This window comes from Coccinella septempunctata, chromosome 4 (genome assembly GCF_907165205.1).
Source record: "Coccinella septempunctata chromosome 4, icCocSept1.1, whole genome shotgun sequence".
Classification (NCBI taxonomy): Eukaryota; Metazoa; Arthropoda; class Insecta; order Coleoptera; family Coccinellidae; genus Coccinella; species Coccinella septempunctata.
The window spans coordinates 12,399,105-12,424,723 of record NC_058192.1 but is presented as its reverse complement, the minus strand read 5'-3'; the positions used below and the strand labels follow the sequence as shown (position 1 = coordinate 12,424,723).

At 37.7% G+C, this 25,619-nt stretch overlaps 1 protein-coding gene across 1 annotated transcript in view; it reads left to right on the top strand.

The window, feature by feature from the left end:
* The first annotated feature begins 6,855 nt into the window (after window positions 1-6,855).
* Window positions 6,856-25,619, top strand: part of LOC123312160 (T-box transcription factor TBX20-like) — a 68,259-nt gene continuing 49,495 nt past the window's right edge. The window contains exons 1-2 of the mRNA XM_044896417.1: window positions 6,856-7,163; window positions 8,489-8,828. Coding sequence (XP_044752352.1) covers window positions 7,016-7,163; window positions 8,489-8,828 — 488 coding nt within the window. The 5' untranslated portion in view covers window positions 6,856-7,015. The remainder of the gene's footprint in view (window positions 7,164-8,488; window positions 8,829-25,619) is intronic.

Below are 25,619 nucleotides of genomic sequence, written 5' to 3'. Positions count from 1 at the left end.
TGTTAACCCAAGTTGACAGACAAAATTCAGTTTTCCCAAAAGAAAACTCAACATGAGAATATATAATATTTCATCTATCGACATCTACCTATACCTTCGTCAAAATTACCAGAAGAAAGATGCTCGAACAACTGCTTGAATACTTCCTAGAGAATCCTATTAAAAACAAGGTCGTTTCGCCGATATTTCCAGGTAAAGACAGTAGCAGCTTGTGTAATATATTCTCGGATAATCCCATCTTATCCACATACGAATTATTCTCAATGAACCTACTCGAAATCATTATACCTTCTACTCGAATTTCTCACTTTCAGTTATTAATTAGTGGTGGAAGCTGCCTATAAATAATCAATTGGGCAATTACGTCTCAGAACGCCTGTTATTACTCCTATTTGTAATCCTAATTAAAACATTTATTACCGCGGTAATTATTAGTTTTCCTTTGATGTGTCCGTCTCACCACGGATCCATAAATAAGTTGATATCTGCTCTTTTATCTAGTTGTTAAGGTACAAGAAGTTGGGGGGAATTTTGCTGGAGGGGCTTGAAATTTTATTCCTTATTTTTATTACCTTTTGAAGGAAATACATATCAGGTAACGTGACCGTCTTTCATCTGCTTTCAGTCTTTTTTTGTGACTAATTGAACTATATATCTATAGTGCTCGTTGAAGAGTACTATAAAATTATACAGGGTGTCCCGGCATTACGTGACTCTTTTTTAAATGTGAATAAGATATACAGAGACGAGTGAGGAATGCTTTAATTTTTTTTTTCTACGAAGCTTCCCTGTTAAGATATATGCTTTCAAATCGTTTATCCCATTACAATCATTTCTTGATTGAATATAAAAATATTTTCTCATAAATGCATGCAACCTGTTTATTGTTGCTTTGGTTATTAAATCTGATAAATGATTCCAAAAGTAGTCTGAATTTTCGTTAATTATTGTTCATCTAAATTCTTTTTGAGGGAGTATTTAACAAAAAAAGAAGGTATAGGAGGTAGGAAAAATGTTTAGAACAGCAGCATTGGAAGAAGAGGTTTTGAATAGAACTCGGAAAAAATATTTTGATACTCAATCATAAAAATGCTTGTAACTCGAAAACGGTGCATTTTTTGATGTTGCATCAGAATATCTTTTTTCGCAGATTTAATATTAAAATACATAAATGGAGGGATCTCACTGATATCCTCAACCAAAAGAGTTTCTGACTATTAGTGTTAGGTTAGGTTAGGTTAGGTTAGTTTCTGACCATTAAGTGCTAGGGGTTAGTCCATTCCTAGAGGTCCTGAATACAAAAAATTATACCAGATTCCAGATTATTTTGACTCTTTCAGAAGTTATCAACTGAATGATGGGAGTACCATTTGGAGCTTCATATCTTCGCAGGGTGCGTCGTAGGAAGAAAAATTGAAGAATTCCTGACTGGACTTATATCTATACTTTATTCAAACCTGAGAAAGAGACATGTAGGGCCTGAACACCCTGTATATTTTCGGTCCACAGTGGCACAGGATAGGTCCCTCAAACTTCGCTAAGCACGGTATCCACATAAAAAACAATAAGTAATTATCTTTCAGTACTTCAGTTTATAAAATGCTTTATCTAGTATGATAGTTTCAATCATGAGATTTGCTCATGGTGTAGCTTTCTTCTTAAGTCTACTCTAAATGAGGCAATAGAGAATTATTTGGTAAAATTTTTCATTTTTGCCATCCTCTGGTATTAATATCTGGAGGTGTCAATACAGCTATATAAACTTCAAAGTCAACGTCAAAGATTCAAGGTGCAATTTCGAAAAACCAACCCTGACAAACACTCCCAATTATTGCCATTGAGATGGAAAAATAGAAGCTCTATGCCACTATATTCTGAAATAGAAGAAGAGACCCGAAGCAGAAGAAAATAACATGTTTTGTGATATAACCATACATAATTATGTACCCGCTAACGAAATGGATTGCAATTAATTCCACTGAAAAACTATGATTCGCTGTGAACAAAGCCCCCTTTGTTTCTCGTTTAATTGAATGCGGTAAACACATAAACCGTACATCAATTACTGTCAACGATTCCTGCGGTGAAATTTTGAATTTCCTGTGGGAACCCTGGATGTTGAATGACGTGGATACTTTTTATCTTTCTGTCTTCAGGCTGGCGTTTGAGCCTGAGAGAAGGACTTTTTCCAGTAGCCAAGGATTAACGTATTAATACCAATCCAGTCTTGGTTTATGTGGCTACGTTGCCAGATTCTCTCAAAGATATTGGGAAACTTCGCAGGATCTTAAACAATGGATTGGAAATGCATCAGATTTGAGGTCTATATGATTGTTGGGTTAGAAATTGAAAGAATTCTTGAAATTTTTCGTTGTCATATCTTCTTGAAATAATTTTCACAAAAGGAGTAGGGTTTGGCATTCATATGATCATGCGTTGATAGATATTCATGAAAATTTAGTTTTTGCTACAGATCCAGTGAAAATCGTTATAAACCTATATCTATGCACTATACGGTGAGCCTCAAATAACAGATATTATCGTTGATTTATCTTTCGATAAATGAAGGCTATTTCGAGTTTATGGCATGGTTTTCGTAAAATAAAAGTAAGACATTCGGTAAGGTATATGTATGTTGAAAATGGGGAGCAGAATGCTGAAGATGACAAATGATTTGGTTTCACGAATTCAAGCACATATGTAAAGATGAATAAAAACGTTTTTCAAAACCCAAGGTACTGAAGCTATAAGCATGTTTGTGTTTGTGTGTGGTCTTTATGACGGACAATGCGAAATACGAGCCTCATTAATGCCTTGCCATGTGCAGATTCGCCTCATTTGAAGCCGTCAAATGCTATCCACACCCAAAGGAGGAGTTTTTATGGGTTATAAAGTGGAATTTTTGGAAATTCGATACTCTTTATGTTGATCGATGTGTCATAATCAGCAGTAAGGAGTACATCATGATTCATCATTAATAATCTGTTTCATGTTTCAAGAGTTTCCATTTTCCTCACCAGTTTTTTAAATATGTATGTATGAGATATCTAAATGTTTACTCACTTATCTAACTCGTTTTTATGACCATTCTATTTTCACCAAAGAGTATTAACTCTTTGGTTTCACCGTTCCAGGTGAAAATGTATTTTTAGTATTTGCATAGTTGGGTAAAGAGTATGGCTTCCTCGAACATCAATCACAGCTTGACAACCCCTTTCCATACTTGGAGAAGCCTTGATCAATTTATCTCTAGAGTTGCGGTAAAAGCCGTTTTTGAGTGTGGAGTTTCTGAACTGTAACTGTATGTGGAGGTGGTTGATGACAATCCAAAGCTCTTTGTATAGCTGATCCTCTCAATGGAAAGGAGAGGGTTGAGGTAGCATCTAGCACCAAGCACGTCCATTGAACCTAATGTTTCCTCAAACAGTAACGTCAGTAACTGTACTTACCACCTCTGAACTTCCTGAACCAATCTGCGATTTTTACGGCCACCAGAGTAAAGATCCCCATACTCGAAGTTATATATAGTTTTGAGTTAGTGGAATGCCTTCTCAAAAGTCGTCGAAAATGTAGATTAACGTCTAGAGGTCTTCGACGAACTGTTTGAATCTAAACCAAAACACCAGAAGCGTTCCAAAGCCGCTCTTGCATGATTCAACAAGTATTCTCTACAGGTATAGACGCAGTCAGAAACCGATCTTGTGCAGGAATGGCAGATCTTGGGCGTCCACGTCTCGGTCTTTCTACATTTCACGTTTCCAGTTTCTCACTATATATGGACGAGCTGTGATACCACACTTTCTGTAACTTGAAGGAAATTCGCAACATCCCTCTGATAACGTCCCTCCTCAATCATACCAATGGTCCTATTGGCTTTATACGCACTAATACTTCGTCTACGCATAATTGGCAAGAATTGAAATGATATCTAAATTTCTGAACTTCTTTTACTTTTGTGAGGGATTATAAATAAACTGGCTTCGTAGCTGAATCGGTTCTAGGGAAACAAATTCCTTTTTGAAATGTTTGGAAAACTATCGCTTAATCATAAGATAAGTAAAGTACACCAATTGGAAAGTAGCAAGCTCATAGATAATCAAAAATTGACATATTAGGTTATGTCGCACCTACACGACGTGGCAACACCGCCTGGGCCAAATATAAAAAGGCGTGGTGGCCAATGGGCGGGGTTGACGTGTGTGGTCTCTCTCGCGTGAGCATGGCCATCAATCAGCGCCGTGGCAACAGTGGCGACACCGGCTGCAGACAAGCCACTTGATATCACTACAAACCTGCCCCCTCTCTTGTCACCGCGGGCCGCCGGCCACCCACCGGCCACAGAGTGCGGACACCCGGCCATTGCTGATTATAATCCACACGTTTCATTCAATAATGCCAACTTAACTTCACTCACCACAGGCGTAACGATAATTCTTTTCAGGATTTAGTGCATTATGGTGTACCTGATTCCGGCCCAGATTAGCATTCCATTGCCACGTAGAGAGACAATAAAAGTGTTAAATTTGAAGATGCCAGTTGCATTTATTCAACAGTGTTAGGTTTGGATGATACCTGAGTTTCATGAGATCCCTCTGTAAAGTCAGTCCTTTCAATGACTTAATCGAGTGGGCCATATAAAATTTTGACAGATGAATTGTTTGGAAGTAGCTATATAACACTTTGTTTTCCAGATATGCAAAATATAGTGTTTTTTTCAAGCTGCGACGACTCTGACTTTTTTGAGCGCCCATATAAATCAAAAAGGAGAGGCTCCATTGTAGGCGAATATGCCAAGTAGGCGAATATGCCACCTAGGTCGCACGTGCCGAATGTAGATCTCTGTACATTTTTGACACATGGTCAAAGAACGATTAGTTGGACCTGTCTTTATGTAGGTAATTGAAAAAATATTAAGATGATATAGAAAATAGACATCCGCGGAAAACATCAACAAACTCAATTTTTTCCGAGCGGTTTGTTTTTGCTGCTGCTCATAAATTTTCCCAGGACCAACAATGTGTTTGACTTGACATGAAAATAATGTGAGGTCATCGTACAATTACTAACCTCAACTATTTTAAGCCCATGTCCATATGTTCACAATGACATAATTTTGCCGTTAACTTTTTTTCTTTGTGTAGAAGGGACGATCCCTTTCATGGAGTATCAGATTGTGAGCTTTCTTTTGAAAAGCACGTTATACCGTTCACTAATATCATTTTGATGACAGGAATCATTATTTCGATGCAGTGAGGAAGTAATTTGGTACCTTAAAAAAATGGACGATGCGTTCGTTATACGCCATTTGCTAGATCCGATTGGAGCGTTTTTATTAGCGAAATTGCTCAATTACTTCGAAACTTTTGAAATTAGGTATCATGTAGTGAACAATTCTAAAACGAGTTTTACGTAGTTCCTGCGAGATTTCCTTGAAAGTTTTGGGATGAAAATACATTTGATCGAACAACTTCAGTCGAATGTTGGTAATACCAAGACCAAGATATGATGCAGATTGGGATTTTTTATGACAAAGTTAAGGTTATCCCCCGAAAGTTTTTCTACTAAAAAAATCAACTACTTTTATTTGCTTCAATGTAACACTTTATATACCTACCTGTAACATTTATCGAGAATAAATTATAAGAAGAATTAAAAAAAAGAAAACACACAAAATACTTCTTTGTGTTTTAATAATCTCCTATCTTATTTCAAAGACCCCGAAAAATTGTTGATTTCAAGGGAACTCTCCTGCACAATTTCTCCAAATTTATTTGGTGTGGAATTCAGTACGTCTTCCCTGTTGAAATACTTCCCCTAGATCGATAACTCCCCCACATCCTTGAATCCTTCCTAACCGGCGTTTATATACGCTAAAATATATCGAGGAACTTTGGATAGCTTTCTCCGATCTGCAAATTTATAGATTTCCAGCAAACGACGTTAGCGAATTGGCAAGCACGCTTTCCTGAGATTCAATTCAACCAACTGGATATGCCATATTTCTTATTTTTATCTTCCAACGATGGTATTAGAAAGCGAACTTCATTTGGAAACAGAATATCAAACGCGCTCACCATATTTCGAAGTATAACTGTTTTTTCCTCCGTACAAAACAGAAAAATTACATTTCACGTAAATGTATGAAGTATTTTTCGTCCGCAGACACTTATCGTCCGCTGTCGTCACGGTGAGTGTCGATTAAGTCATTCGTGAGAAAAACTGTCATTTGTCATTTGCTGTTGTCAACTTAATATTTAACGAAATCCGCTAGATTTCATAAGCTAATTAAGAACAAGGTATGAATAGTGTTCATGATCATAAAGAATGGATAGGGATATCAGTAATATTCCTCCAGACCTAATAGGATATTTGAACTGCAACTAGCCGATATGAGTGATATAGTTGAACTATCTAAAATGCCAATAAATAACTCAAGATACGATTTCATCTGGGAGGCAATCTATTGGCTCAGAAGTAGTCAACTGAGGTCATTCCCACCCGAAGAATAAGTTCCGAATTGTCATTATCACGCTGACTTAATGTAAGGACACAAACATTTCACACTCCTCATCGTTTATACACACCACTTAAATTCTTTGTGCTCCCCATTACCTTCTTTCCCTGCCAATTCATACGCTTCCCCTCGCTGACACTCCCCCCCCCCCCTTCACCTATTCTCGTTATTCCCCTTGTTATTATTATTCATACAAAAGCCACTATACAGGCATCCTCCAGTTATGTTGTGAGTCGAACAATGTGTTGCCTCTATCCCCCACCACTCGTTTCATCAAAAGCGGTGATTTGGCTCCACCTATTTCGGCTGCAAGCTCCACCCGTAGTCAACGTCAAGCGGAAGTGTCAGTGCCAAGTTGGGGAGAGTTTCAGTCCTTTAGTGTATCGCTTATGTGGTGGTCATAGAGATGTATATGTGTTGAAATTTGGAGAGTTTTTGACTGCTCTGAGTTGTTTCGACTGATTTGGTGGTGTTCGTGAACTTTTTTGACTGTGTTTGGTGATGTTGCTTGGAACGATGCCCGATAAAGGAGTTTCAGGTGGACTTTTGGTGCCCACTGTGAAATCTAGGGCCACCGATTTTTCCATCGCCGCTATCATGTCTAGGGGATCGGAGTCCGCTGAAGAAGAGAGGAGTGAACACCCTGATGGTAAATGAACTAAAAATAATACTGTATTTTATCCAGGATAACACTGGAATACCTTGTCAGTTTTCCGTCGCTTGGGATGTAGTGGTTGCTGGCACCACATAAATGACGTTCACTGGTGAATTGTTTCTTGTTGAAATGGGGCAGATATATGCATGTTTCTCGAAAATATGCCCTTTTTTCTTTGAACAAATTTTTCAGCTCTAAATTTAGCCCAACAAAAAATATGATCACCTGTTATCAGTGTCATTTCAATGCACGCTGGGGGAAGTATAAAATTGTGAAAATTTTTTCTTCATGAAGATTCGAAGAGCTACTATAAATCACTTCGAAAAGGATGAATCATCATCCCCTATTTGCTATTCTTCAAATTTTTGAACGAATTGAAAGTTACTGACAAATAACGACGAAATTATACCTGCAGAAGGCTTGATAACAATAAAAATAAGAATTTCTTCGAGATAAATTGATCTTGTGCCACATAGGTACATGGCAATATTATGTGCCAATTATTTAAGAATACATAGGTATTTCAAGAAACAAATTTTGATTCATTTTTTATAGGCAACAATTCATCCTATTCCTATGGATAAATTGTTTCATTAATGTTTTAGAAAATAGGTTTCATGTTTGTTTCAACCAACGCCAATGCCCATCCAATGAAATCTTTCACCATATTTTTCACCTTTAAAGTCCCACTATATATATATTATCGGTGAATTGCCAAGGAAATTTTTCATTTCTGAGTGGATTTTTAGCAAAAATCTTTGTCGAGGAAATTGAGTCCAAACATACAAAAATTAAGGGGAAAGCTTGAGGACCAATATATCTCTTGATAATGTTTGTAATTGGTTCTCAACTTTATTGAATTTAGATTTAATTTTCTCTTGATGGCATAATGGTACTGAACGTAATTTTGTCATGGCCAAAAATGTTATCATGAAATTTAAAACTTGACAGAAATAGCTTTGATTGGAGTTCATTATGGATAAGATAGAGGATTTCAATATGTAATGGCGGAGCTGTTTTTCCAGAAATTTTTCCTAGTTTTTTTTTCAATCAATTGAATAGCATTTTTCTTAAGTTTTTTCGCAAAAATCAATTTATTAACCAGTGAAGCGTGGCTCATGAAAGTTTATATCGGGTCGTTATCTGTGTTCTTGTAATCTGTCACAGTTATAGTTTTGACAGTTAATGACATATGACAGATGATACTTTTTTGACAGTTAGAAGTCATTTTGTATAAACTGCCCAGCTCCAGATGTTGCACAAACAATTCGTCATTTGTTTTGCTGATTTCTTCAACAGCCATTTCTCTCGTATTTCAGGCTCACCCCCTCGTCTCAGTTCCCCGGAGATCGAGGACGCCCTCGAAGACGACGACGTAGAGGTCGACGTCGAAGAATGCTCAGATTCCGAAACGTCGCGATCGGTCAAGCCGAAGTTACTTCGGCAATCTCCGGACGCGTTATCCGAGTGCGGTTCCGAGCCCGCCGATCTGGACCGGGAATCGCCGGACCTGATGCCGGAAAAACCGCTTTCCACGAAGAACAAGATCTTCTGCAACTGCGACGAGCTGCTGAACGTCGAATGCCATCTGGAGACCAAGGACCTGTGGGATAAGTTTCACGACCTCGGCACCGAGATGATCATCACCAAGACTGGAAGGTAAGACGGGAAATATCAACTTGTCGGAAGTATCAGACTGAAAAATTGAATTGAATTTTTAATTATGGAGGCCAAAAACAGTTCACTCCGCTCTATGACTAGAACCGGTGTCAACACGGCGCTCTATGGTTGGTGCCAACTTCAGCCTTTACCTGACGTTCGCTGTCAGTGGTTGGGCCCTCGGTGGCCATGTTTGTCACGAATTCTGTAGTCAGGAAAGTTGTCAACATTCTCTAAAAGAGTTGCGCTTTTCTGGAACTTCGTTTAGGCTCTAATGAGTAGAATAAATCTGGAAGTCAGTTATGGGAGGCTTGATTTGAGCCTTTCTTCAATTTCGACATTTGGGTATAGCTTTCTTGCTCTTAGGTCTCCATTCTATGGTCCTTTTCATTTTATCACCCTTATATAGACGAATTTGTTTTTAATTTAAATTATATCGAACGAATCAATACCTATGACATGAATCATGAGTTAATAGATTCAGTGAAATGTTCAATCTTGAGCAATAATTATACAATAAATGAATACATGAAGAAACGCGTCCGCCATGACGCTTCTCGCGTCAACAGCAATATTTTTTGTCGTAACTCACAAAGTGAAATGGTTTCACAAGTTGAAACAATACATATAGTAACAGTCACACATGGTGTATCGGAGGTATAACTAAGGAGTATCCAATTATTCCATAGTGGAAAATAATTATATTCGCGATAAATACTTCTTAGCAATCACCTATCGCTAACAACCTCTTTACGCCAAACAAACTAACTTCATACTCCACTTGTAATGAACAATATCGATGACGTTATTAACCACCTCAATTACAACGAATATACAAAAAAAAATTGCCGTGATCTGTAAACGTGTCTAATGGTACGTTTTTATCGGCAATTCATTAGTTTCATATTTTTCAGTTTTTGATTACTTGTTAGTCGTAGTTGCGATAGCGCGTAATTGAAAATTGATATATTTTATTTGGCGTTTTAAGACCTGGCTAATAACGAATTTCTGGACATAAAATTTCGTAATATTGCGGCTAAAAGTAGAACTTAACGATAACTTTGAAATGCGACCAAGTGATCTTTAGCTGATGACCGATTAAATATTTGTTCATTATGCCGCAGAATGAAAAATAACGGTAATACGGAAAGTTTCACACTGAATCTACGAATTATTTCAAATTTGATTCTAGCCCAGTTATCGAAGTCACTGAAATGAAATGAACCTACTAAAGGGTTTCAACTTCGAAAAAGGGTTGAGTGATGACTGTATACAAAGCCTGAGTGATGACAAGATTTATTGACATGAACCAATCGCCTCTTGTGTATCGATTGTTTGTTATTGATGGTTCTGCATGTTTAGAAACTTTAGCGACATGTGTGGATATCAGAAACCCTAGTGCTAACAACAATAAGGCTTAACTACGCTGCCTCCACATCTGGTTTGACATGTTTGTTAGTTATAAATTATGTGCTGGTTACGTTTGCGTTATTTGCTGAAATGGGTTGAAACAAACTGGGAATTTTACGCATAGTTCATCATTTTCGCATGCCTTTTTGAAAGAATTACTTTAGTTTTTCACACTTTCTAGATCACACAGGAAGCTTTATAACCTGAGCTTTTTTCGCATATTTCAAACGGATATGTGAGATTGAAGCTCAAGAAATAATTCAGCTGAATTAATTTGATCATAATATAAAGAGCCAAATTCTATCAGGGTATCCCCTGTGCTCAAAGTCTGGAAGATGGAGAGATTTTTTCATTTTGTTGTTTGGAAGCTACAATTTTACTGAGTTAAGAAGTTGAAGTTAAAATGAAGTTTGACGTTTTTTTGATCTGACATATACCTAGTTTTCACTATGGTCATAGACTCAGAAACTGATAGCATATTTTGGTTTACGACTGGCAAGAATGATTGATCACATTCATAAAAAATCAAAGGATGAATCCAGGTATTTTTTACGACAAAGTGCTCCTGCTGGACCTGCCCAAATGGAAACCATTCAAACCTATGATCGATCTTCCCAAAGTTATGCAAATCAGGCTTCTCGGCATCATCAAGAATAGGAATTCCATCGGATTCGTATTTATCCATTCAACGCCTGTCTGCCGCATCAAGTCGACATGAAAGGACTAGTCCATATCCAGCCATCTACCTCTGGAACGCATCACAGAAATCCCTTCACGAAATTTGACGTATATGACATCTCGTATAAGTAGCTCAGCGGGTTCTACAAAGGCAACTCTCGAGTAGGTATTTGGGTGTTGACTTCGGACTCAACCGAGCGTGTAGTTTGATGGTTTTTGTTTACCGGGATCCGAGGGTTTGTAATACAATTTGTTGAGTGGCTTTCGGAGATGGCCAGCTTGTTTACACGAAGCTCATTCGAGTATTTTACCGTGATTGATACTGAACGCCGTGTTCATAGATAGACCCCGATGATTTTCGTGACGTCTATGAACATTTCGAATCGTGCTACACCGTGTTCGCACCAGAGAAATGGTTACCGAGGATCTGTGTTTTTCATTCGTATGTACATGGATTTGTATACAAAGTTTGTGTTCTTGAGGACTCATTATCACTTCCATGTTTTCTAATTCCCTTATTAAGTTGTTTACGTCTGAGCTTATCGGAGTAATGAATACTTACTTTTATGTGTTATGTGGACGATAATATTAAATGACAAATTCTGGGGATTCTCGAGTTTATTGTGTACATTGCGACACAGAATTTGGAATATGCTTTTAAAATATCTGATAAAAAATTAACATGTTCATTAATCCATTTTCACCTTTTGCGTTTTTAGATCTTTATATAGGTATGACACATATGAATATTGTATAGTTGTTCCCATGTCTTCTATAACAAATTTCATGCACTATATCAAAAATTATGATCTCAGAAGTTATAGGGATATGGACTGAATCATAAATTAGTCGATCCAAAACGACACCAAACAAAAAAGTTCAATGACTTTAGTTTGTAAAGTAGACTCCTTGTTTTTAGGTACTTTGGCTGAATACAACTCTGTTTGAAAGCTAATTTCGTTTTACCAGGGGTGGCACAGCTTATTATGAAAATTTAAAATGGCTATATCTTTTTATCAGGGCCAAATCGGAAAAAATGGTATTGAAAAAAAGTTTTTCTTTCGACCTCTAGAATCTACTGGTGAAATATTTGTACTTGTCCAAAACTCACCTTGGAAACTATATGAGCTCAGATTTTGAAAATTGAAGATACAAATTTTCACCTGTTCACAGAGTTTGTTAGCTCCTAAACAATAAGGTCTGTTGAGTTGAAGAGTCAACGTGATACCTACTCAAAGGTGTGTTTGAAGTCTGCTAATTTTGTCGAGTTTGGAATTGAAAGAGCATAATTTCAAGAATAGTTATTGGAAATCGAAAAGTTAGCAGCGTTCCTGCGAAAAACCCATGTCACAATGAATTTGGGTATTTAATCAACCCAAAGAGATACTGTCAATGTACAACAGACACAGCCATCGCAGTTTTGTAGTCCCATATATCATACAGACCTGTCCAAGAGCTGCAACCACCCATTTTCAACATCTGACTGACGGTTTCGAATTTCAACAGCAGAATTGAAGGACCGCTCTCCTCATCCCTTTCCATGTCGCTACAAGAAGATATCTACGGAACGTGTGTAAGAGTCTAATGGGCAGAAGATATACGACATGTGTCAGATCAATGGATGCGATAAAGCGTGTACAGGTGCCCCACCGATCGTGGTCGGGACCAACCTGGTAGGGCAGTGCTGTATTTGCGCGAATCCAGATCCCTATCAGACAATTAGTTTCGATTCATCCTGGAAAGAATGATGATGGGTATTAGGAAACAATGCTGGGAATGCCTCTTTTCGCTTTGTCATTTAGAGGTCGACAGATGAGCCTGCAGCTCTCTGAGATTTGGCTGTCGTGATTGATACACGAAGGATTTAGATTTTAGAGCTAGAGGAATTCCTCCAGTATCTAAGCTGCGTTCAACGTGACATTAAATTTTGGCATGACTGGGTGGATTTGAGTTCATGCCATACAACGTGCGATAAAAACAAAATCTTCTTCAAATAGGATGTGGAATTTTCGAAGGGACTTAAGATGATTCGGATTGAAGTCAGAGACAAACAAACCATCTGTGACATTTATGTGACACAAAACATTGAATTTCACCTGTCAATATTATCGATAAGGGTCAGTTTTCTAATTTACCGGACTTTATATCACCCCTGAAGGATATATAATATAATGAAGAGCATTTTCTCAGAATATTCAAAGGATTTATAAAAATTACACAAAATCACAAAAAACATGAACCTAATCAACACTCGTGTGCCCCTCAATGGTCCTCTCAAAGTCAGTTGATTCGAAATCTCGTATGAAAATTGATGCATTAACCCATACAGGGTTTGACTCATACAAATATTTTAACAGTAGATTCTTGAGGTCAAAAGAAACTCTTGTTTTCCATAAAAAAATTTCCGATTCGTCCCTGATAAAAAGATATAGCCATTTCAACTTTTCATAATAAGCTGTGCCACCCCTGAAAAAACAAAATTACCTTCAAAATAACTAGCTACATCTGTGACACTGTTGATCTTTTAAACAGAGTTTTTTCAGCCTAAGTACCCAATTTTTCAAATTTCACCGATACTCTTTGATTTTTGAACATGAAATTACTCGAAAACGGCGTATTATATGACAAAATATGGGGAATACTTGTATTTTACAAAATGTTCGAATATTCATTAGATAGGGTCCAACTTAGTTTCAAGAGTTAGGTTCTTTGAATTTTTGGTATTTTTATGGTATGTAATGATCATAATGAGAAAACGTAGACGTAGACGTGGGTGATATCTTGTGCTCGAAAAAGATTCATCAAATAAATGAAAAACTATATTCCGAAATTCATTTCATTCTATAAAACTGTTTGTGAGATGGAACTAAGAATATCATTTTTTTATGGTTTTTCAACAGTCTGTATCTTTCAAACCTAGCCGATTCGGAAAAAAATTGTAAGGAAAAAAGTGTTTCTTTTGACCTCAAGAATTTACTGTTAAAATATTTGTACGAGTAAAAGATTCACCTTGTATATCATTATTTTGTGTGAGTCACATAAAAAGTTACTATAACAGATTCAATAATGCTTTCTTCCAACGTGCGAAAAACATTTCTTTCATTGATTTAGAAATAGTTATAATTTTCTTAGGTCAAACACATTAATGTTGAATGAATCGAGGTATTACGTTTTTTGTACTTTCAATTATATTAAAAGGTTTTACTTATTTCAGAGTAACAATGATGAAAATCTATACCTAAACTAAAGAAACTGGACCACATGATTTTCATTAGAATGAGTCTCAGAGTCTTCTAATTGAAGTTGTTGGAAATGTCCTCCGCTTTGCTTATCCAAAAAACGGTGATTGGATGAAGTCGAAAAGTATAAGAAATATTACCATACGCCATTATGAACACTGTTTTATTTCTGCAGTATTCATCAGTAACTGACGCTGCTGCATGCAAATGAATCCTCCAGTACATTAACACATAGTTAGATTCCACGAAAAACCACCTCCATTCATCATCGAACTCCACCGACGCTTTTATGAATTCATTTTTCAGACTAATTAAACGATATACGAACACGGTTTTCATGTTGATAAAACTCAAACGTACATAACTCACATTTCGTTGCGTGTTCAAGTGGCAGTTGGTCGGTCAGATCGAATGAAAGTTTTAATAATTCCCTGTGTTTTACCGGGGAACAACTAGAGCTTGAGCCCTTTATCGGTCTGACGATCGCTGGGGACCATCCTGTATACTGCGAAATGTGGGTTTCGGCTTCGGTTTTTCTCCCACAGGTTTCTGTTTGGGTGAAACATCTTCAGAACACCCGGAAATGACATTTAGGAACCACAGATTTTCTAGTGACGTAAGTGTCATCTGTCAAAATTTCTGTCTTCGATAATTATCGACTGCTATCGGAATTGTTCACTTCTTTGAAGAAATGTCGATGTTTTATCTAAATTCGAAGAAGAGCATGCATCATCGTCTGTTAATTTCCGTTAAAATCCACCTCGAACTGCGGCGATTAGCATGCAGGATGTCCAATTTCAGCGTTACCGAGAAACAATAAGACACGTTTAGCAGTTGAACAAATAACTACGAAGGTGTCTGTTATCTAAATTAGCGGATATAGTTAGAGAAAAATTGTGCACGCGATGGATTTTCACTGAACCGCGATACCAGTCGGAGATGGAAGGTGCGATAATCTGTCTGAACAAGCCTCTAGCTCGCACGAAGTTCGTATGGAAGGGTGTTGGAAGGATTGCGATAAGATTTCAACATGGTAGTCATCATTGGGGTGGATAATTAGGAATATTTGGGAGAGATAAGGGTTTCTGAAGTTATACGGAATATTTTTTGAATCTTTTTTGTGAATAAATATCCCTCAATTCAAGGATAATGTAAATTAGGGAAAAACGCTGCAAATTTAACATAAAACTAGACTACGACGACTCTATTAGTAATGAATGTTTCGGTTAAATTTTTTGTATGATGTTGATTTTGACCTACTAAATCTTAGGCCTTTTCTTGTGATGATACACACCTTGGTAAAAAGAAATGCTGATGGACAGAAATGGCATTTTGTGGGTATGTTCTAGCAATGAAAAAGCCACCTATGAAAATTTTGTTATTATCTTTTCGTCCCTATTAAACAATTTTTCCATTCAAAAGTATGTGCTGAAAAAAACGATTTATTGCTATTCTTTGTCAATGTGAATGCAATCGAAAATATCTATACTCCATTCACTTTTATTTTAGCACTCGGTTGGCCATGGAAATTTGTCACATTTCACTGTGTATAGTACGAAAATGTGGGGTTATGAAGCTTGTCAAAATATTGGGTTTTGAATCAACGCTATGTTGCCCGTTCTACGTAAAAGTGTCTGTTATTTCGTATTTTATCACAATGTCGAATCACTTCGGAAAATATGTGACGAATATAATTGAAGTTTATACAAACTGATTGAAGGCATACCAAGTTCACTTATTTGCATGGAAAATACAAGAGATCAGTATAATATCATAATATGCACTAGCTTGAGGAGAGTTAATGTTCGTTATCTTCTTTGGCTAAAGTTTGAATACGTTACATCAGTTGTAGATTTCAAAAATATTAACCCGAAGATGAAATGCATATGATGCAGTGGTTGGGAAAGGGTATCTCCCGAAGGAATTAACAGATAATTACAAGAATGTTAAATTCTTCAAAAAAATCATCTTGCATCAATATAAGTAAAAGGAATTAAAGGAAGTTTCAAGTCAAGATGAACTTCGCCTTCGAACAAAAATTTCACATGAATAAACAATTAACAGGACAACTGGCGCGTATGTGTGGCTGTTCATCTTAATACATTGATATAATAACAATAATTAGGAATTTATGAGTACCTTTAGACATTTACAATGTATAGGACAAGTCAAATGAAAAATAGAAAAATCAATTTTCGGAACTCATTCTACGATAACATTCATCGAAAATCCTATAGTAAACTTTTCGCATTAATCAATCATCAAACATAAAATTCTCAAATGCCACCACTTTTTTGGGTCTCCCAATAGAAGGAAATTCTTTGTCATCCTCTTCATTCACAATCTTTCTGATTAAAATTATTTCATGGCCAACCGAGTGCTGAAATAAAAGTGAATGGAGTAGACAAATTCTCACTGCATACAGGGACCATCGAAAAAATGTACGTCCCTGTCAATGTCAAATCAAAAGTCATCTTCTTCAATACCGAAGTAAACTTAACGAGCACACACGAAAAACTGCTCAATTATCAATCCTTGGGCTCGATTACACCAGAAGGAGTCTTCGCAAATTACCAGAAATGACCGGTATATTAATAAAAACGTCCAATTTTCCGAGGTAATCGGCTACCGAAAACGAGACGTACGTATCCGTAATTCCTCAAATTACAGATAAGGCGGCTTTTTCAGCCTCCGGAAGCCGGGACGTAGGTGTGAAAATTGTTTTTGCCTCGGATCTAACACCGCCAGCGATATCAATTACAGCGCGCGGCAACCGGTGTAAATGAAAAAGTTGGCGTTGTACAAATGTCACATAGTTGATGATCGGATTGCGTGTCCTTAAACAACTGACGGCCGATTGTGCTGTGTGTCGTGCCATCCGTTGGCCGTGGCTTTCGTCATTAACCAGCCACAGCACAGGTGCGAACTTTCCGAAATTCGGTTTCGGTAAAATGTTTACTTTGGTATAATTCATCGGGATTCGTGAAGTTTTTTCATGTATGAAAGCAACTCACTAGTTTGTACAACAATGTTGAAAAAGAAGAACCTTAGTTCTATGTCCGCATATCGTTGACACAAATTAATTCGTGGTAGTTCGATTCTATAACGGATTTTTCACTAAAAACTAAGTCATAGTATTTGTAGATGTAGACCTTGTCTATATCTCAGAATCTTTGATATGAGAGGTCAGTGCTTGCCTGACTGTCAGAATGTATCGGAATCAGGACCGGATTTAGAGGTCTGGAGGCCCTGGGGCAACAAAAGAGTGGGGGCTCTTCCTCCTCAAATTATTTCCCAAATACATACCTACATCGAACAATTTGTTTCAGTCCAGTTATTCAATAAACTATTTATTGTGCAAAAAAGAAGATTTCTTAGCATTTAAAAAATATTACACAAGGTGACTCGTAAAAAAATTGTAACAATGGATTTTTGAGGTCAAAAGAAACACTTTTTTCCTATATCATTTTTTCCTATTCGGCCCTGATAAAAATATATAGCCATTTTATGTTTTCATAATGAGCTGTGCCACCCCTGGAAAAACAAAATTACCTTCAGAATAACTAGCTAAATCTGTGACACTGCACATCTGTGGATTTCTTAAACAGAGTAGTATTCAGCCAAAGTACCCAATTTTTCAAATTTCACTGATACTTTTTGATCTTTCAACATCAAATTATTCGAAAACGGCGCATTCTACGAGAAAATATGAAGAATACTTTTATTTTACAAAACGTCTAAATATTCATTAGATAGCGTCTATCAACTTGGTTTTAAGAATATTGAATTTTTGGTATTTTTATGGTACGTAGTGGTTATAATGAGAAAACAGGAAACGTGAGTGATATCTTTAGTTCGAAAAAGATTCATCAAATGGATGAAAAACGATCTTCCGAAATTCATTTCATTCGATAAAGCCGTTTGCGAGTTAAAAAATAACTTTTTCTTATGGTTTTTCAACAGCCTGTATCTTTTGAACCGAGCCGATACGGAAAAAGTGGTAAAGGAAAAAAGTGTTTCTTTCGATCTCAAGAATCTACTGTTAAAATATTCGTACCGGTCAAAGACCCCTTATAATATAATCAAAAACAAGAATTAACTTAACCTAACCTATCTGAAGTTCAATTTTAGTGTTAACCAACGGAACCACAGTGGTTCGGACTGTTCGGAGACTAGGAATCACTTCCTGCATGTTTGACTTTAGTCAATGGTCGCATTCAGCGGACGAAACAGTTGCGCAACTGTTACCAAACGCTAGCGTAAACGTTCGGTGACATATGCGCTACATTCTCAACACGTTCTGGAGCGGACGCCACTTTTGGGAGCGGATTTGATTTGTGCTAGGTAGCGGTAGCGGAAAGGAGCGAAAGTTGGACTTGAACTGAGTAGGTAGTTGTTATTTAGTGTGGAAGATGCACGAGCTTGAGTTTGTTGAGGAAAATGAAATGAAAATTGATAGAAGGTAATAAAGAAGGATGTTAAATAAGTTATAGGAAATATACTAGAGCAACAAAAAAATTCGTCAGAATTCTAGGTTATGTTTTTCACAAAAAAAAACTTACTTAACCAGCACAAGGTTAACGAAACTTAAAAAATCCGTTTGTTTACGTCTTTCCTACAGACTTCTCAACTAATCAGCTGATAGTGACAGCTCGTTGGACTGCCTTATCCTATCTCGGCTTGCCAGCGAACGTTCAACATGTTCCCGACCGCTACCGCTACCGATGGGTAGCAGAAGCGTTTTGCGCTCCGTCCGCTGAATGCGACCATTCCCTTGTATAATTGAAAGGTGTGGTAGAGACATACCACATACCAATATGTATAATTGGTGATGATCTCTGAGACAAAATCTATTTAATCTACTACGAGAAAACAATTTGCAAGTTTAGCTTTCCCTGTATTAAATTCTAATGGATTCATAATGAAAACCGAAGAGGAGAGCATTTTTACTTGTTGAATTTCACATTGCCCAGATTAAATATTCTTTATATTATTGTAGATATTTTTCTTTCGTTTTTAGTCTATTCATTTTGTTCACTTTGTCCAAGGGGCTAATCCGTGCCTCTACCGTCCATCCAGTTATACTGTCGTCTACCATTAAACCCAGTTCATACACGTTTTTTCGTTCACACTTTCCACACAGATGAGGTACCATTACCGCATCCGCGCCGTGGTCATTCTTCCTGCAAGTGGAGCTTAATTGTAGGTGACGGCTGCCGCCTAGACTATAAGGTGACTAACTCCGTTTAGAAGCCTGGAAATTATCGAATGCTTTATGTAAAGACGGAAACCGAAGAAGTGCCCATTAGGGAGGTGCTTGCCGGTGCTTCGAGCAGTTGGTATTTCTGAGGATTGATGTTTTCTCCTATGGATTTCTATGCGAGAGTGCGATTTCTTTAACTTGACGATGAAATGAGAAAGTTCTGAAAACCGCGGTCAGTATTGATAACAGTAATCATCTTATGAAGATAGTGTTTAAAAAATTTTCACGAATTTCAAGTCGCTGTACACTTTTGATATTACATTCAAGTTAGAAGGCATTTTCTGTAGGTTTTCCAGCATATCTTGAGTGGTGTCATGTCACAAGAGCATCCTACCGCTGCTGATACTATTTTTTCGATATTTGTAATATTGTAGTAACACAACTCTTCAGCTACTTACCGGTTTTCATCGAAATTAAATGTAACTTCACTCATAATCTAGCTCACTCATTATCATAGCAAAAAGTGCAATGATAGTGTTCCGACAACACTCCTTAGTCCTCTCATTCCTATAGATAGACACTGAAGTGCTCGACTGGCTTAGTATAGATAACGCCTGAACTTGGACATTGAATGGATGATGAGTCCAGATTCTCTTTGGCATGTTGGCCGTGCAAGGGAGAGAAGGGACAGTGAAATAAGAGAAGAGATACTAAATTTTGTGAGAAAAGGCATGTGCACCACACTGTCGAAAAATGGTATGGGTGCTGTGGCTCATGGAAGTAGGCAATTATATTCCTGAGGTGGTGGAATTACATGTTCAGCCTTACATTTGGATGCTGCCCAACCCATTGTTCCTAAAAATAATTGCACTACCACATGTATTCAGATTTACGTTGGCTTATGTTTTAGACTGTCAAGTCCATTTGTTGCCTTGGCCTATTAGATCTCCTGATCTTGTACCCTTAGAAAACGTTAAGAACATGACCATTCTTTCTCCAATTTTGACATACAAAAACTTGTTGTAATAAATTCCTTAATAATGGGGTGTCTGATTTCTCTGTCACTTAGGATATAAGGCCATTGATTCTATGTAGAACTTCTAACTTCTGCGCCAAAGAAAAGGAGAAGGTGGTTTAACTGATAAATGCTCTGAACACAAGCTCATTTCACGTGGGTAGGTTCAGTATTGCGCTCGTATTCACCACAATCGCGAATTCCTAATCTTATCCACAAAAATCATTACATCATCAGGGACATATTGCCTGTTGAAACCCGCAACTGCCTTCGCTTCAAACGGAGTCACGAATGCGGAACGGCAATATTGCATTTGTTGGGCGTCAGGCCAAATAGGAATTGTTGGAATTGTGTCGCGGAAGAATGGTAGAAGGCACCTCGTTACTACCATTGTCCGGGTATACCTACATCTGTCCTCCCAAACGACGTATTCGTTACATTTTACACTATTGACCACATTTCAAAGGTAATCAGAGGCCTACACGCCCGTGTAGCGGCTACCACTCGTGAAATATTGTACCACCGGATTTAGGTCTGGTTTATGGGCTGTTACTGGTTCCGAGGTGGGAGAACAAAGGCGTTTGCCACGGTCGGTCGTGCTATGAAAACCGTGTAAAATCGGGTAGTTAAAGACTCGTCGCTCGATGAGAACTTTCGGTATTTTCCTAAACTGAAGTAGATAGTCCCTAACTTCCGAATTCAGTAAATCGAAGTAAGTTTTTTTGGTGTAAGTATGCTCGGGCAGGTTTCAAATTGCCCTTTTTTGATGCAAGAAAATGATACACAACGTAACGAGACAATGTTCAACCGTTGTTGGAATATCAAGAGTCTGGAGCAATAGCAAATCTTTGAGGAAAATTTGACACAACTTCAGTAATTGGTTCCAAAACTACTGGTTTTCGAAGAACTATCCCCATCTGGGCATTAACATTCCAATTTCATTCTAGCAGCAGGTGCCAAGTGTATCCTAACAGCCTCCCCTCATGCAGGATAACTCTATCAGCGTAGTTTATGGTTAGGACCCAGTTTATGGCCGGACTGGCCCATAAGTGTTCGATTAGCGATAGAAAAGTTCTCGTTTCTGTGTTTATTACAAGTCACTGGCCGATTACCGGCGTCTTTTTTCGCCTATATAATGAAGCGTTCATTATGTCACGATCGTTTTGATAGTTCATGGTGAGCGATATAGAATAGCGATTTGTTTGTTTTACACCAACCAGAACAAGGATCATTTGATTGAACGGTGTTAAGGGCTATTGAGATGTTTGTTTTAGCTGCGGTTTAATGATAGCTCCAGCTGATGAAGATGTTTTTCTTGTCTTCACATTTATGTGGCGGAAGCTGCGAGCAACAATTGTATTTCTTTGGGAATAATTACTATCAACGTTCGATAATTATCAAGCACTCTATTCTAGACAAGGTGTTTTCGAATTTTACTACACTATCTAGCATTTCCTCCTCGATTCACGAGGATATATTGAAAAATTCTTAGCCTACTATAGAATCAAACAAAATTTTAAAGTCAAAATATTTTATTACTCAACATATTCTCCTCCTTATTGGATACATTTATTACAGCGAACCTGCAACGTCTCTACAGTTTATTTCTTCTTGCTCTGCAAACCAGACCTCCACAGCTTTTATTACCTCCTCGTTGGAAGAAAATTTACTACCTTTTAAACTTTTTTTCCAGTTGAGGAAAGAGATGGTAGTTGGATGGAGCCAAATCTGGTGAATAAGGGGGGTGTTCTAGTAATTCAAACCCTAAATCACGAATTTTTTGCATGGCAACATGAGATTTGTGTGCAGGGTCGTAGTCCTGCAAAAACAAAACACCTTTGGATAGCTTTCCGCGTCTTTTCTCTTCAATTTTTTCCCGTAGAGTGGTCAGTAATGTCGAATAGTAATCTCCAGTTATTGTTCTACCCTTATCTATCCAAAAAAACAAACATGATTACTCCATGTCAATCCTAAAAAACTGAAGAAAGAACTTTTCCAGCAGATTTTTGGACACGAAACGTCTTAGGTCTTGGAGAACCAGAGTGTCGCCATTCCATCGATTGTTGCTTTGTTTCTGGATCGTCGAAATGTACCCAAGTCTCATCCATAGTTACAATTCGGTTTAAGAAGTCTACATCCTTTTCAAATCGGGCACAGATCGAACGCGATGCTTCTGCCCTTGCACGCTTTTGGTCAACATTTTGGTATCCACATTGAAGCATTTTTTCTCCGGTCCAAATTGACGTGAACTATATGATGAACGCGTCTGTATGCATGGAATTGCTCTAGGCTAACTAGATATCAATACATCCTCGTACAGGATGGTTCTGTATTCTACTAGCACATTACGTGAATAACGTGATGAATTATCATTTGAGAAATATCTCAAACATCCCATATAATATTTCGAAATTGTCATTGTCAATTGTACAATACAAAAATGATTTTTTGTATTTATGTTACGCTAATCTTCTATAGTAAATGATAATAGTTCAGTTCAAATTGAAGCTGACTCGTTCTTGATAGTGACAAAAAAATTGGGTGTTCTAGATAAACCTCCATACGCACTTGTGCGATGTTGCCACATGGAAAAGTTAATTTATTCACGAGAAACACCGTTTCTGCTTCTACGTTGAAAGCACCAATGCTTATCTTATCCGCCATTAAAAAGCCTCGTTTTCCTTTCGTCTAATACTGCCGTGTCACTCCCAAAACGTCCATTTTCTACAGTTCGTGACAGTTCAGTGAGCACCAGTGCACGCATTTCGGAATGTGGGAAAAAAATTTGCATACAAATGGGCTCTCAGCGCGTCCAACTGACCGTCTCTGAAAAATTTTAAATACAATGACCGGTGAAGTTCACATCTTCGCATTATGAAAATGGCCAGATATTATCTGCTTGGAAGCAATTTGTATCTGAATATCATTACGCGATGTTCTCTCGTTTATCGGCACTTGGGAAAATTGCCCTGATGGGATTCGAGTTTTCCGCGAATGGATTGGTAATTATGTATTATAATTGAGGTTCATCATGTTCGCGAGTTGTCGACCGAGGTAAAAGCTGAATGGAGCAAGTTCAGCCTGGTGGACAAACCAATGGGGATTTAAAAATTAACATTGCTTTTCAAACTACCAGTTTTCTTTGCCACTGTTACGAGGATGTATTGATATCTAGTTAGCCTACACCAGTTCCATGCATAAAAAAATATCATTAGAAGTGTCAGTGTGAAGTTTGAGGTCAGAAAAGTAAACCAGAGTTACGCAATGAATTAAAAGAAATAAGATGTCCACCGAAATTGTGAAAATCGAAAAGTTGGAGTATCGAGCCATCATCAAGTACCTGTATTTAAATGGGTTAAGAGGTAGGCAGATTTACGAATATATGCTTGATACCCTTGGTGATCAATGTCCAATGTATGCGACCGTGAAAAATTGGACTGCAAGCTTCAAAAGAGGTAATCTTCCACTGAAGATGATGACCGATTGGGAAAGCCAGTTTCTGTATAAGTCCCCGAAAATATCGATGCAGTTCATGACATGATTTTATCAGACCGTCGAATTGGACTAAAATGGATATCTGGAGCACTGAATATTTCATACGAACGCGTTCATCATATAATTAACGTCAATTTGGAGATGAGAAAAATTGCTGCAAAATGGATCCCCAAATGTTTGATTGTTGACCAAAAACGTGCAAGGGTAGAGGCATTGCGTTCGGTCTGTGCTCGATTTGAAAACGACGTAGACTTCTTAAACCGAATTGTTACTATGGATGAGACTTGGGTACATTTCAACGATCCAGAAACAAAGCAGCAATCGATGGAATGGCGACACTCTGGTTCTCCAAGACCTAAGAAGTTTCGTGTCCAAAAATCTGCTGGAAAAGTTCTTGCTTCAGTTTCTTGGGATTGCCATGGAGTAATCATGATTGATTTTTTGGATAAGGGTAAAACAATAACCGGAGATTACTATTCGACATTACTGACCACTCTAGAGGAAAAAATTGAAGAGAAAAGACGCGGAAAGCTATCCAAAGGTGTTTTGTTTTTGCAGGACAACGTCCCTGCACACAAATCTCATGTTGCCATGCCATGCAAAAAATTCGCGATTTAGGGTTTAAATTACTAGAACACCCCATTTATTCACCAGATTTGGCTCCATCCGACTATTATCTTTTTCCTCAACTGAAAAACGTTCGTAAATTTTCTTCCAACGAGGAGGTAATAAAAGCTGTGGAGGTCTGGTTTGCAGAGCAAGAAAAAATACATTTTTTTTTTGAAAGGTCTGGAGACGTTGCAGGTTCGGTGTAATAAATGTATCCAATTAGGAGAATAATATGTTGAGTCATAAAATATTTTGACACTAAAATTTTTTGGTTCTATAGTAGGCCAAGAATTTTTCAATAATCCTCGTATAATAGTTCAAGTCTGCAGGATGTTGAAAGAAAGCCTCCACAAACAAATCTGACGCCTTTATTGGTAAGTATTCCCAGCATAAACAGGTTAATATTCCTTTAACATAAACATAATAAGATAGTATTGTTTTGCTGTAGTTTTTCTGTCAAGAATATTCGAAACGTTGAATTCAATTTAAAAAAAAGGGACAAATTACCTCAAAACATAACAGACGATCGGAAAGAATCTCCTCTCGCGAGGTTATTGGCTCGGGCCACTCAAATAAATCAGGACATCTCCCCCAACCCCTATTCCGAACCAGAAGGGATGGGCGAAGGCAATTTGACCGGCTTAGTTCGAGAAATCAATGAAGACTCGAGAGAACGGTAGGGAAGCTGATCCGTATTAGATAGTCTCTTCCGGAAAATGTGCCCGGAAAGTCACTTAATGCCCCGCAAGCTGCGATCTGAGCACTTAATTACGCGCCGATACGCCCTAAATCAAATCGTACGACTGGGTCCCGTTTTATTCCGCTCTCTCGGGGTTTTGAGCGTGATTATCTCCTAATAGGATGGGGTTGTGGCGAACAATTTCCTTACATGGCCTTTACGACACTGAAATTTTTCTGAATTTCTGAAAAGGGGAAACACTAGTAACAGAAAGAACGCTCTCAAACGTTACAAAACAAAACAACAACAAACAACAAAAATTAAAATAGTAGGAAGAGTCCGGGAGACTTGCTGAAATAGGAGACTTGAACCACCTCAAATATTTCAATTCAAATTCCGCGCTACCGGTATCGTAAATAGCTTGCGACATACTCGTAACAAGGCACAACCAGTGGCGGCTCCA